A 14963-nucleotide genomic window follows, 5' to 3' on the forward strand; every position below is an offset into this window, starting at 1 on the left:
CTCTGCTCCATAGTCCTGACCAAGGGGGTCATTTTCAATATGATTCAGCCTATGCCTACCAAAATGCTTGTAAATGCCACTTTTCCAATGCCGCTTTTGTTGTTCTTGGCTGCGTTCATGAGACTCCAAACCATTAATATATCTGAGAACAAACACTTGCAATACTTTTTCAATTTACTAGAATATGATCAGTTGATTCTTCCCCCTCTTGGCATATTACACCGAATAGAATTTTCTTTCTTTATGTATTCATTTTTCAATTTCCTGCCATACAAACTCCCTTGTGAAACCATTCAAAAAGAAGAAGAAAAAAAAAAAAAAAAACACTCCCGTCTGAATGCTAGCACATTGGTTGGGACGGGGGCATACTGTATCTTTCTCCATGGGACAGGCTCTTTCTTGGGGAACAAGAGCTCCAATGAAGCTTTCCTTTTGGATCACTGGGACTCTTAAATCATCCTTTCCATTCTTCGGTTATGTATGGAAAGATAGAAAGAAAATGACCCAAATTTTGTGTTCACCAGTTAGCCGCTCCCACTTGGCCACCTAGCGTTTACCGTGGACACGATAACTGGTACACCAGAGGTGCATCCTTCTAGAGCCTTTACTCTTTTATCTGTGAAGCATAATATTCTTCAAGGATACAAAATAACTTTATCAAGCTATTAAATTTAGATTCTTTGAAGTTCCCATAATTCGAGCTGTTTCCTTGTAAGAAGAAAAGAGGAGTACATCATTATCAACACCCCATTTGCATGTTGTGTACATACAAAAAAGGGTGCCTTATCATACAAATATGCATGTAGTTAATCTCTATGTCTAAAACATGTAATGTATCATAGCTTAGATAGCTTCTTGAGATTGTCTCCGGCATGCTTTGCGCTTTCCGGCACTGGTAAGTTTGAGAGGAGAGTAACCGTAGCTGAGGATATCAACACTTCCTTCCCTGAACTTAAAGGATCCACTTTCCACAATTTCACCTCCCATAGCTTTTCACATCAAGGCAGATCCTCACATGTTAGTAATATTACATCTCTCATTTTATTCATAGATACATACATATATGGAGTTTTTATACGGTGGTGTTTGCATCCAAGAGCGTAATGGGAGCGCCACCCTTGATATTTGATCAATGATGCATTACGCACTACACATGGATATCATATAATTTCCCACACAGATATAGCAAAATGGGATTTCATTTGTAAAATATAGATGAAACCCTGTTTTTTAATATAATTACCAATGAAGTGGCGGAAACCTTGCCAAAGGTGAAGTTTTCAAGGAATCTTTGGCGCTTTATGATTCTCTCACACCTTAATTTGTTTTGCTCTTGTATCTGTTTTTCGCTTTGTTTTTGTCTCATCTTGTACTGACCATCTCGGTCTTGTTTTTTTTTTTTTTTTAATATAATTGGCTACCGTCATAAAAAAAAGAAAGAAAGAAGATGAAAACCTATGTTGTGACACGTGCACAAGAAGACAAGGAAATGAGCTTGAAATCCCAGGAAATGACAGTGCGGAAGTGACTAACTTCAATTCAAATATGTATGAAGTATTAACATTCTTTTTGAGCTCAGTGTCAACAAACAAAAAAGAAGAGGGAACATAATGTAATTCTTTTATTACCCATTCGAAAGAAAGGCTAAAATTGGTTGAAGCTCTGTGTTGTGGCACATGTGCAAGAAGACCGGGAAATGAGCTCGAATCCCCATGGACAGCTAATAACAGTGTTGAAATGACTAGATCGTCGGTCAATTCCACTCTCTGTATATCTTACGTACGAAATCCCATTTTGAAAGTGTTTTCCTTGTCCCTTCTATGGAGAAATAGCCTTTCATGAATTTTATGAGTAGGCTTTGAGGTAAAGTCAGGGCAAAGTTGTACATTGATTATGTTGCGGTTTAACTTGTATAGTGGTTCTTGTTTTCTTGCACAAAATCCAGGCAGCCGCTGGAATTTTGGTTGGCTTTGGGATGCCATTCCTCATTTGGTTGTCAATTTTGTGCTGAACTTTCTAGAGACTCCTAGGATGTCTCCTAGGTAATTATTGCATGTCTCATAAGTTGAAATTCTTATCCTCTAGTTGTAGCTTTCAACCCAAATTACAAAGAAAGTGAAATTTTGCTTAAAAAAATTGGGAATGGTGCTCTCTCTCTCTCTCTCTCTCTCTCTCTGTGTGTGTAATGACACCCATATTCCGTGAGTCTATGCCAAGCTTCCAAACAGATAAGAAGCCAAGAATCCTACTCGTTTTTGCCCTACTAAACTGGAAGAAGCAGATTAATGAGAATATTCGGAAATGAATCGGAGTCCCTCCAAAGAATCCCATTTTTAAGCTCAGAAAACAGAGGAAAGAGGGTAAAGGTCGGTTCGGGTCAGGGTTAGTTTTCTACTGTCATCATGTAAAAAAGCGGATGAAGTCCTTTTAAGAATGGTTTCTGAAGGGAGACTGGAGGACAAGTCCAACTAAAACTAGAAATACACTTCAAAAAACTTTCCAGATGAGGAAAACAGTGAAATAGAGACCCAGATGAAATTAAGAACTCCTAAACAACTCCAAAATAAAGAAATAAAAAACCACATGAAAAGAATCCAAAGAATCCATCCAACACCGGAATTTTTTTTTTTAAAAAGCCACTTGAAAGAATACCTCTCTCACTCGACCCAACAACCAACGAGACAAAAACACCAAAACATTCAAGAAACCCAAAGTATAAAAAAACCCCTTCTCAATTGACCCATTAACCAAACTGAGAACAAATAGAAAAAAAAATAACAGATGCCCAATAACCCCACATGGCCACATGGGATTCTCTACCACAAAGGAGAACAGAGAAGTGGCTTTCACAAAATAAGTATAAATAGTTTAAATGCGAAAGAGAAATAAATAGGAATTGTTTGGCTAATTTTGCAAAAGTCAATTCCAAATGAAAGAGACCCAAAATGAATTAAATGAGTAGGACAAAATTCGCTAACTTGGTTTGGTGGGTGTTTCAATTTCGTTCCTAATAGAATAAGGAAATTTGGTCAAAAGGGTCCAAAAAAATAGCGGAAATAGTGAAACGGTACCCCTACATTTCAAATTTGTGAAATGGGTCCATTTTACTTTTCCTGACATGTTTTTTTTACCTAAATACATCTCAGGCGGTTTTGTTTATTTTAAAAAATATTCGGTTCTTATCTGTTGGGCCTGGAGGGGTTACCAGGTCAAGGAAAATGGGGGTATCACATATGAAAATGGGGTGACCAAGAGATGAAATGGGGTTATCACGCCTGGAAAATTTTCGGTTCATGTCTGTTGGGCGTGGAAGGGGTTACCAGGTCAAGGCAAATGGGGGTATCACATATGAAAATGAGGTTCTCACATATGAAATTGGGGTTATCACACTTAGAAAAATTTCGGTTCTTATCTGTTGGGCCTGGAAGGGGTTACCAGGTCAAGAAAAATGGGATGACCAAGAAATGAAATGGGGTTATCACAGCTGAAATTTTTTTGGTTCATGTCTGTTGGGCCTGGAAGGGGTTATCAGGTCAAGGAAAATGGGAGTATCACATATGAAAATGGGGTGACCAAGAGATGAAATGGGAGTATCACATGAAAATTTAGAAATTACCAGGGATGGAGGGGACCTCTATTATTACTTGACCATATCAGGCCGAGTTATGCCAAACTGTGGGATCCACTGTAATAACTCAGCAATTGATCCGTTATTGTTTCAAAAATAGGGTGACTTCTACTCCAAAAAAATTATAAGTGTATCAAAAAAAATTCGTAAGAGTATACGAGTACATAAAAAAATCATATACAACTTCTCCTCAAAAAACCCCACACCCTTACGCAAAGAAGGGAGCTTGACAAGGTACACCCAACCTGGTGAGTATTGGTGCAGCTAATAGCAGTTTCGTCGAGGTTCGGTCTGACGACGGGAGGTTCTTTGCAACTTCTTCTATGGTGACCAAGTTGTCAGCATCGGGTGCACTTGTAATGTAATCTACCTTTCAACTCGCGATCCGTTCTTCTCGTACGCGGCCTTCCAGGCGGTCGCTTCGCAAGCGGTGGCAATATTGCCATCAACGGTTCGGGAATTTTATGCCATTGTGTCTGATCTAGTGTTGCGTGCACAACCTTAGCGTATGTATCCCGATATCTCTTTGCATCAAAACATTCGTCGCAGTAATCGTACGGATCGAATTCTGTGATGTTAATGGCTGCGATTACATGTCCGCATGGAAGTCCATATGTTTGGAAGGTACGACAACTACACGTTCGAGTTATCAAATCAACGGAATCTGTAGTTTCAAGGGACTTTACTTCAAATTCATGAGTCTCTACTCAATAAGCTGTATATTGGCAGCTCTCCCTTAGTGATGCCTCCATACGTTCTTCTGCGTAAGGAGTCAACTTTGTGTGCCAACTACAACCTAATTTCTGACGCTTCTGAATGAACTGGGTAGTTTGATGTCGAGTGTGTTTTACCAATGATGCAATATGTAATTTTCTGGCATCCTTCAAGACAGCGTTGAAACACTCCAAGCTATTCGTAGTCTATACATCATACCTATCCCCCTTGAAATAAGAACTAGCCCAGTTTTCTTTCAGAATGTTACTTATCCACTTATGTGGGCGTTCATTCTTTGCCTTAATCTTCTCTATTGTTTCTTTGAAAACAGTCTCCCTCAATGTCCTTGCGGCTCTCCAGAACAATCTCTCAAGTAGAAGATCTTTGAAGTCGGACTGGAAGTTGGCAGCGAGGTGACGCATGCAATAACTATGATAACAATTGAAAAATACTGTAGGTACTGTCTGCAACAACCCCTTCTACCGATCGGAGCATATAGTGAATACATTCATCTGCTCTGGCAATATGTGCCTTTTCAACAACTTCAGAAACCACTTCCAACTATCTTCATTCTCCGTCTTCACCACCCCAAATGCTATTGGATATAAACCGTTGTTACCATAGACACCAATTGCAATAAATAAGATTCCTAGATATTTCCCTCTCAGATGTGTTCCGTCCGGTAACACACCGATTGCTATCAACAAAAATACCTTATGCTGCGTTGATCTCCAACATTTTGTAACTCATTTATACCTCTGGTAACATGGTTAGCATGCAAACCACTTGCCAATGTTTCATTTAAATTAAATCGAAACCTGTATAGTTCGAAAATATATAATCAGCCTCAATCCATGTGATTAATTCATAATTTGAACTATGGAAGTCTTGAAAGATTACCAAAGAACAAAAGTATCTTATGCTGCGTTCTCCTGGACCACCTCCTATACTGGTATGAAGGATCTATTCACTTACAAATTCACTTTCGTAGTCTTTTTGCAAGTCCACTTCAAAACATGGGCAAAGTTTGACATTTTCCGGTTCGCGTGCACGTTCGTGGAGCGAAATCCAAGTAGATGGAATGTTAGGATTAATAGAGGTTCTACTAATACAGACGTTGTTTGGAGGAAGCATTGACGAATTCAATGAATTAATACCATTCTCCCTTATAGTTTTCGTTATGTATATCATCACAGAATTGAACATGTCTTTGTCAAATATCCCCAACATTGTTTGAAGGACATCATTATCATCAATGTCGATTAAAATGATTATATATGGATCAACAACGTATCGACATTTGATCGATAGTAAAACATTCATTTCTGTTATACCAATTCTTCTTTGGATTGCACTTTGAAATTCATCAAAATTAATTCGGCGGGAAACCGATAACAATGTCTTCCTTCTCCCCACATAGTCCCAAGAAACTCATCGTTCAAATGTCCATCATAGTGTAAAAGAAGAGAAACCATTGATTCAGGCATTTTTCTATAATTTTACACAGGGGTTCTAAACTCTCTAACATAAACTTCAAGACTCTAAAATGAGCTATAAAGTTGTAGCTTAATGGAGCTTATCTATGGTGTTTTCAATTGGACAGATTGGAATAAAATAGGGTCATGGACTAAAAGGTGGTCTCCAGTACCTAAATGGGGGTTTTATATGGGATTATCAGAGCAAAAAAATAAGGGATTATTTTTTGGATAATCCCTTCGACAACCCTAACACGACAGTTATGAAATACCTAGCAAGGGTTCAACTCAATGGTAGGGCCATCAAACATTAATAGCACTTATCAACCCTTATAAACCCTTAGACAACCTTAATCAGGACAGTTATGAAATACATAGCAATGGTTCAACTCAATGGTAGGGCCATCAAACATTAATAACACTTATGAACCCTTATAAACGCTTATAAACCCTTAATACACCCTCATACACCATCATAAAAAGACAGAGTTATCAAACACATTAAATGCGATATTAGGGGTTACAAGCACAAACCCTAAGAGGACAAAAATAAAACTCACATTTTTCTCCTTTTTTTGTTCCAGGCGTTAAAGGGGATTGAGAAAGGCAAATGGTTGGTAGAAAAAGAAGGGAACACTTTTTTATCCATTTTTTATGGCTTAACGTGTATTTTGAGGGTGGAAGGGTATTTCGGTCAAAAACCTTGTCAGTAAAAGCAAAATGGAACCCTTTGACAAGTTTGAAATTTAAGGGGTCCATCTCACTATTTCAGATATTTTGAGGTACCGTTTGACCAAATTTCCATAGAATAATATAGATATTCTATGGGTTTCTTTCCAATTACTATTGATAATGGCGCACTAGTCACTTTGTTTTACACTTTTTAATTATCTTCTAACAGCTGTTAGAATACTCATGAAGTCATGATGCTATCAACATCTAATCAGAAAAGTAAAACAAAGTGAGTAGTGCCATTATCAAAATAAGGCAGCGCACATGTGGCTAATGTTCAGGGGCATCAAATATAGCGAACCATTTATCAGACGGCTAGGTCTTAACCAGCAACGGCCGAGATTGTTTTTGACCATGAGGGCATCTGCATTGCACAAAAATACGGGTCACTAATTTTGGACCCGAACCCGGCCCGTACGGGCCCAGTTGACCCGCGGGTCACGTGGGTTTTTTTTTTTTTTTTTTAACGATTTTTTTTTTGCTTTAGTATAAAATTGACCGATTGGAATGTTAGATGTTTCAGATCAATTGAATGTTGGATGACGTCAGCCTACGTGGTGGAAAAAGGAGATGTCTTTTTTCAGTGGGTATTTTAGTCATTTAGTGTTTTCCATCTTATCATTATCAAGAAAGACAGGTGTTGAATTGGAACGGATTCCAATCTATATATAATAAAGAGAAAGTGAGGTTTACTGTTCACTGCTGATGTGCAGCCCTCCCCTTCCTCCCTCATGTCTACATGGAGCAAAGATTCCAATGTGGCATTTCTTTTTATATTTTTCCATTTCAAAATCGACCAACTAAATCTCCCAAAATTACGGAATGACAATTACCTCTCGATATAAATATCTCCCAAAATTACACCACGTCAATTGACATTTGGGCATTGACGTTCTATGATTCAGTTCTCTTTTTTGTTTTGTCATTTTATCTTTGTTTGCTAGGAATGGTTTGGGTTGTGACTTTTATCAATGTTATTACAGGGAAAACAATCGCAATTTTTTTTATATATATAGTAGAGCAGAACTTTTGTTGGGTTTCACAATTTGATTCTGAATTTTGGGTATGCGATTTTACTTTAGGTCTTTTGGGTGGGGTATGTTCGACCCCTGTTACCTACCACAGAGGACGGTATTGTTAAAACACTCCTGGAGAAACATGAATCTGAGTGCTTCCAAGCAAGAACTTGAAAATATCCCTCCATCTACCTCCCTCTTATCACAATATGTCACGACGCAATGGCACTGCAGATTTTTAGCATGGATATAATTTTCCTTTCAAAGAGTTCTTTTCTACCATTTTTTCTCTATTGGATTTGCATTCTTGCCAAATTTTAATTGTATTTCCTTCCAAGAGTTCTTTAATAGGTAAGAGTTCTTTACTTCTCCCCTTCTTCCATTAGGATTATATTATCAAACAACATGGGCTCATATTTCATTAACCTATGATTGTCTTTATATTTTAGGTCAGAGTATTAGCAAGTATTTCCTTCACGGGGTTCGGCCTCTAGCTCAATTGTATAGGGTCACAATTTTGGGCCTAGCTTACTAACAAAAAAGAAGTATTTCCTTCACCATTAGTATTTCTTTGATATCGACACCTTTTGATGAAAACAATCATTTATAGGGAGCTTGAATTTGTTTTTATTATTTGCTCCATTTTCTTTACTGTTCTAGATACTTTTTCTTTGTAGTTGATGATCGCTTGCAACATTTTTCCCTATGTGTTTCAATTTTTTTTATTAACCACCCATTTATAGTGGTTTTGTAATGCAGATGTTAGACAATTTTTAAGCCACCAATTTGACCATGTTTGTTTTCGTTCTAAGTTAACTTTCTTCCCATGTTTTTTTCTTCTTTCTAAATCATTTCTTAAGTGCGATAAAGAAAGACGTGTAGAAGTAGCATTATTTACTTTTAACACAACTCATCATGGGAAAAGTTAAAACATTTAAAAATATTCATTTCCTGTAAAAAGTTAAAACATTAAAAAATATTCGATCTACTTTTTCACGGGCACCCGCGGGTCCACCCGGCCCGGCCCAGTTTTGACGGGCCGGGTGGACCAGCGGGTCACTTTCAAACTTCCTCATTTTGATAGACACACCCACATCTTAAACAACATGGGTCTGCAACCGTGTCATATTTCCCGTCAGTTTGTGGAACCTTATTAAAAAGGCCCTTCAAATGCAAGTAGTAGTTTGTACACCTAAATTAACCCCTAGACTTTTAATGAAATAAAGGAGTGTATCTATCAAAATGAGGGGATAAGAAAATAATTAATTTCCTTTCTAATATACATAAATAAATTAATGAAAACGAAGGTGATGATGTTACCTGAATAGTTTTTCCGACTTTGACAGGTGAAGCTTCAGCCAAGACATGGTCTCCGAGTCGGGCTGAGTTGAGATGGTTTATGCTGAGTTGAACACCAGCAACCCGCTTGAACCCGGAAGCCATGTGGGCTCCGATGCTGGCTAGAGCCTCGGCGACAAGGGCCGACACACCCCCATGTAATACCTTGAAGGGCTGCAACAATATCAGAAATTAGACCTGCTTTGCAAAACATAAATTCCCTCTCTTTCTCTCTTGATAGGTTTGGGAAAACGAGTCAACTTACCTGACAACATATCTGGGTGACCTTGGCTCGGGCCGTGACCTTCTCAGGCGAGAGCTCGCCGATCTCGAACCCCAGAGCATGGAGGGGTGCGTCCACAGACTCCGTCCTCGACCAAGAATCCATTGAAATCTCTCTCTCTCTCTCTCTCTCTCTCTCTTTGCCTTTGGAAATTACACCTAACAAGAAGAAAATCGTTTATATGTTTGGTTAATGGGAGGAGACGACGAGTCACTTTTTTTGTGTTGAAATTGAAGAGTAAGCCTTGGTTTATGCCATAGACAAAATTTAGGATTGAACTGACTAAACTACCCTTGATATATCCAATGAGTTGGGTTCATGGGACCAGTCATTCATTGGACTTCTTTGGAGAACTTTGATTTTCTTATCGATCCGATGAGTTTAGCTAAGGGTGTCAATTTTGGCTCGGGCTTGGAAGCTCGCTCGAGCTCGGCTCGAATCCTTAACGAGCTTAGCCGAGCCGGCTCGTTAAGCTTAACGAGCCGAGCCCGAGTTAGGCCAGGCTCGGCTCAGCTCGGCTCGTTAAGGCTCGTTAAGAATTTAATATATTTAAATATATATATTATATATTAATATATACATTAAAAGGGTTGTGCATGGAGTGAAAGAGGGGGCAAAATATGTCACTTCATTTTTGGAACCCCATTTGTTAATAGGACCACCTCCCATAGTGTAAAAAAAGTAGTCAAAATACACTAGTAGGGCTGTCCAGGGAAGATGAGGGGTGTGAACATAATATAACCTGAGCTCGGCTCGGCTCGCGAGCCTGGTTCGAGCCCGAGCCTGAGCTGAGCCTCACTTGTGAGCTTAACGAGCCGAGCCTGGCCAAGCTCGGCTCGGCAGGCTCGGCTCGGCTCGGCTCGTTTACACCCCTAAGTTTAGCTGTGTTTCTTTCTTTGTATTTGTCTTTTCACGTTTGTACTATTGACCTCCTTGGTTTTCGACTTTCCCCCTCTTATTAAAATGGTTTACACCATTAAAAAAAATTCTTACTCAAGTCCATGTAAACATGTGATACCAAGTCTATCCACCGATAAAATAAATCTGGGCTTCCTGTCCCAATGGTGAATAGGCCCCAATCGGGTTGTGTAATACTTTTGTTATGATGGGAAAAATTGCTAATAACTAGGGGTGCAACTCGGGTCCGACGGGTCGGGTTTTCCAAAACCTACCCTACCCAAGAATTATCTTGGGTCGGGTCGGGTCGGGTCTAATTTTTTTGCAAGAAAACCAGAGAGATTCCTAAACACGACTCTACCCAAGATGGTTTCTCGGATTGGGTCGGTCGGGTCGGGTCGGGTTTTCATTTTTTAGCATAAGATAGTGACTAATTTTAAAGATTGTAGAAAAAGAAAGATAAATCTTCACACCAAAAATTTCTAAATTTATGTCATCAAGTGTATAACTTTAAGAAGGACACAATATTTTCACATAACAAACATGATCCCTCAATCTAAACAATTGTATCAATATATTGGAAAATAATCTTCTATATTATTCAAGCGATATTTAACAAAGTCAAAGTGCACCCTTATGAGTCGGGTCGAGTTTCGGGTTTTTTTTCTTTAAACCAAGCCCTACCCAAGATTGAGTTGGGTTTTCCAATTTACACCCAACCCTACCCAAGACTCATGATTTCTAAACCCGACCCATGTTATTTTCGGATCGGGTCGGGTAAAATCCGACCCAAGTTGCAACCCTACTAATAACTAGAGAAGGGGTATTTCGGTAATTTTCCCCTGTACATTGCTGGAAGGGGGAAACAGAAGAAACAAGTTTGTTTGGAAACATGTGGAGGAGGCGGTTCTTTTCCAAATGACTAAAATACCCTCATTTGGAAGATGTCACCATTTCTATATGTAATACTTCTATTAATTGAGATTGTCTAGGCAATCCGGCAAAAAACCATTTCACGGCAATTTAATTATCTTCAGGGCACCTTTGGCTACCATGATTTTTTTTTTCATGATAAATTGATGTCTCCCAATGGAGATGACGAAGAAGTGGCTAAAAATCAGGAAACAAAAAAACAGGAAACTGGTTTCTCCAATTAATAGAAGTGGCTAAAAATTAGGAAACAAAAAACTCTACCTAAAAATAGTGGAACTACTTTTTCCTCAGGGGTATTTGGGTCATGTTAACTGGAGTATGATTAGAAAAGAAGGTTTCATCATGGGTTTGTTTGACAGTTAGCCAAAAGAAATAAGGGCTTCTAAGTAATTTCAGTATCCATAGTGGTAGGCAGCGTCCTATTAAATCACAATTTCATCTCATGGTCCTCACATGTGGGATCCAAGAAAAGATGGCACACCAAACCTGAAAAAGTAAAAATTGCGACCTCCTTTAAAACTCTCTCTCTCTCACACCCACACACACACAAACATGTGTTTATAGCCTGTTAGAGAGGAAAAGTTCTCGTGAGAATTGCAAGAAGCGAGTACTCTGCATATCGGTTGTCTGCAACTCGGGTCGGGCGGGTCGGGTTTTGGAGAACCCAACCCTACCCGAGAAATATCTCGGGTCGGGTCGGGTTGGGTTTTTTTTCGGAAAACCCACGATTCCCAAACCCGGCCCTACCCATGATAAATCTCGGGTCGGTTCGAGTTGGGTCGGGTTTTTTCACGTTGACGCAAATTTTTAAGGAAAATTCTTGGTTGGCAAGACAACTCAACTCATAGAAGCAGAAATTACACTCACATTACACTTGAATCAAACAATGATGTAATTACACTCACATCACACTTGAATCAAACAATGCTGTAATCAAACAATGTTGTAATTACAATCAAACAATGCTGAATCAAACACTTGAATCAACTCAACTCATAGAAGCAGAAATTACACTCACATACAGCTGGGTGCGTGGGTTTTCACTTTTAACTTTTGGATAATTACATTTACACCCCCTCTAGTTTCTGACACATCCACTTCCACCCCTATAGTTTAAAACGTGACAAATACACCCCTGTAGTTTCAATTTGTTTAAGGTTTGCCTCCTCAGCTGAAGGTTCGTTCATAGATTGAAGGGTTAGGATGATCCGACGGAGCTGATTTTTTGGGCATACCATATCTATGTCAGGACCCATCAAATGAACGCTTTGGATCATCCAAATAATGTGGGCCCCTACTCGAATCCAAACACTACCAAAAAATCATCCAAATAATGTGGGCCCACATTGTTTGGATGATCCAAAGCGTTCATTTGATGGGTCCTGACATAGATAGGGTGTGCCCAAAAAATCAGCTCCATCGGATCATCCTAACCCTTCAATCTATGGACGAACCTTCAGCTGAGGGGCCCTACCTTAAACAAATTGAAACTACAAGGGTGTATTTGTCACGTTTTAAACTATAGGGGTGGAAGTGGATGTGTCAGAAACTAGAGGGGGTGTAAATGTAATTATCCCTTTAACTTTTAACTAACAATAGAAAAAAATGTACATACTATAACTTATGTAACTCGGGTTCGGGTCGGGTCGGGCCCCTTCAAACCCGGCTCGACCCGAGATTCATGCGGGGTTTTTGAATGCTGAACCCGGCTCGACCCGAAACCCATGAAACTTGAACCCGACCCAGGCTATTTTCGGGTCGGGTCGATGCGGGTCGGGTAAAACCCGGCTCGAGTTGCAGCCCTACACACACACAAACATGTGTTTATAGCCTGTTAGAGAGGAAAAGTTCTCGTGAGAATTGCAAGAAGCGAGTACTCTGCATATCGGTTGTACTTTGTATCCCATAGCACAGTCATAAATTTAATTTAATGTTGGTATTCTCTCCAAACTCCAAAGAAGCACTTTTTTTTTGGTAGGTCATTGATTCATTTATGCGGCTAGAAAGTTGCCATCGTAGTTACATTGTATTCCACAAACCCATACACACCCAAGTTGCTTTAGCGGTCCGTCCAAACTTGTTCTTGGTCTGCCCTTAAAGAGGTGGGTCCCAGCTCAAGATTGGGGCGTGTGGGGTGCCTGGTAGGTTTTGGATAGTTCCATTATTTTAATATATAAGTTTAAGCATGATTGAGAATGATATTCCCCCCTCCGAGGGATAAAATCCCCTTTTTAACGTTTCTCGTTAAGTTTTAAAAGCAAAGAAAAACGTTACAGGGGAGAATTTATCTTCAAGCAGTGAACCATTCTCGCAGAAACTGTTGAGAGTTGGGGGTGGGGGGATATCATTTCCCTTATATAAGAATAGTCTGTGTTTGATTCTTCGGGGATCGATTAATTGGATGTGGCCCACCTTGGATCGATGGCCTTGATCTTTCCAAGGGCAAACAAGGATAAGTATCATCATAACATTCCCCCCTTGGCTTACAAAGATATTAAGCGGTATACTTAATGTGGCCAATACTATTCAAGTTAAATTATAACATTCTATTTAGTCAATAGATCAATTGTTCGATTGATGTGGCAAAGTCTTTAGCTATGGAAACTACTAACAAATGTGGGGTACTTATGTATTCTAATGACGCAAGCTGACTCTGAACTCTTTCCCTCACAAAGGTATTTCAAAACAATATGGTTCGACCAATCTAGCGATTGTTGTTCTTGAAAAAGAAGGCACAGTGGAGTCTCAATGACTTATTTATAGAATCAAAAGTAAGCCTGATGGTGATGGAGCATTGGGCTAGCCACGATGCCGTGGCCTAATTAGAATTCAAGATAAGACTAAGTAAGTTTTTGGAACAAAGAGGGATTCCATGACATTTCCAAAGCTTGGGAGTAATTAAAGATGCTCCAATTTTTTTGGGCGGGGTAGTGTCACCCTGGTCATGTGTTGAGCTATGTATTGATCGCTGATTGTGCCGATTGCTTGATCAGGTGGTTGGTGGGGTCCATCCTTGTGCACTATAGTATTTATTTATAATGGAGGCCCAATATGAACGATCCATATGGCTGGATTACCGATTTCAGATTAAGATTGGCCCAATTGATCTTCAAATATGCACACTTGTCAATTTTTTTGTTTTTGGACTGGTGAGAATTTGTTAAATAGAATGGACTCACATGACCAAAGGGGTCATAGAAATCGAGAGCGGGGGGTAAATATCAAGAAAAACAAAGACAAAACTCTTCACGGTGGAAGATAATAAATTTTTTTTTTCTAAATGGGCTCTATCTGCTCCTGTTTGAGCAAGACGATCCGCGTCACCATTTGCCAACCTCCTGACATGAAGATAACAAACTTCATGACCCTCAGCCGGTCTAAGATCTCATCCAAGAACTTGGAGAATCTCTATGGGCGGGGGGATTGACCATCCAACCATCTGATGACATTTAGTCGTTTAGGTTATCCATATCTCTATTTGATAAAAATCTCATAGTGTGGAGAACGGCCCTCACTTCCGCTTCATTAGAATCTGCAGTTCCCATCGGACCTGAAATTTTCAATGTGTCAAATTTTCAATGATTTGAGAGCGCTGATTATTTTAAATGTTCGACTGAGGTGCCTCGGAGCCCAGATGGCTTGATCATGAATGACTCTTAAGTGAGTCAACAATGTGAATAAATCTTGGGGAGTGATTAATGGACCACATATATCTTAAATCGACTCCTCATGTGTCTTTGTCTCTCCTCTGGGTTAGAGAGAGAAAGAGGAGAGAGAGAGACACATCGGTCGATTTAAGATATTTGGGAGTCGATTTATCACTGCCCTCTTTGGTACGGTATATCACTCCAATTTGATGTAATTTTGCAGTAATTATGTTGCCTTGTTGGCCCTTCTAAAGATGGATATGTGGGCCCAAAACCCACAATTTTTCATACTGACATGCC

The 14963-nt window shown here is 39.4% G+C and overlaps 1 protein-coding gene across 2 annotated transcripts; it reads right to left on the bottom strand.

Moving 5' to 3' along the window:
• Positions 1–231: 231 nt before the first annotated feature.
• Positions 232–9433, bottom strand: DHNAT1 (Thioesterase superfamily protein). Of its 2 annotated transcripts, none has more exons than XM_077362053.1 (3): positions 9169–9433; positions 8886–9077; positions 232–616 (listed from the first exon to the last, which is right to left on the bottom strand). In XM_077362053.1, the coding sequence occupies exons 1-3, from the start codon at positions 9289–9291 to the stop codon at positions 605–607; spliced, it is 327 nt and encodes a 108-aa protein (XP_077218168.1). In that variant the 5' UTR covers positions 9292–9433; the 3' UTR covers positions 232–604. The 2 variants fall into 2 exon arrangements, with proteins under 2 accessions (XP_077218168.1, XP_077218167.1); XM_077362052.1 differs by lacking the exon at positions 232–616 and adding an exon at positions 643–989 and having other exon boundaries at positions 9169–9429.
• Positions 9434–14963: the final 5530 nt, after the last annotated feature.

The sequence above is a fragment of the Tasmannia lanceolata genome, unplaced genomic scaffold (genome assembly GCF_043159265.1).
Source record: "Tasmannia lanceolata isolate RefF3 unplaced genomic scaffold, GAP_Taslan_0.1 ptg000019l, whole genome shotgun sequence".
In the NCBI taxonomy this organism is placed as follows: domain Eukaryota; kingdom Viridiplantae; phylum Streptophyta; class Magnoliopsida; order Canellales; family Winteraceae; genus Tasmannia; species Tasmannia lanceolata.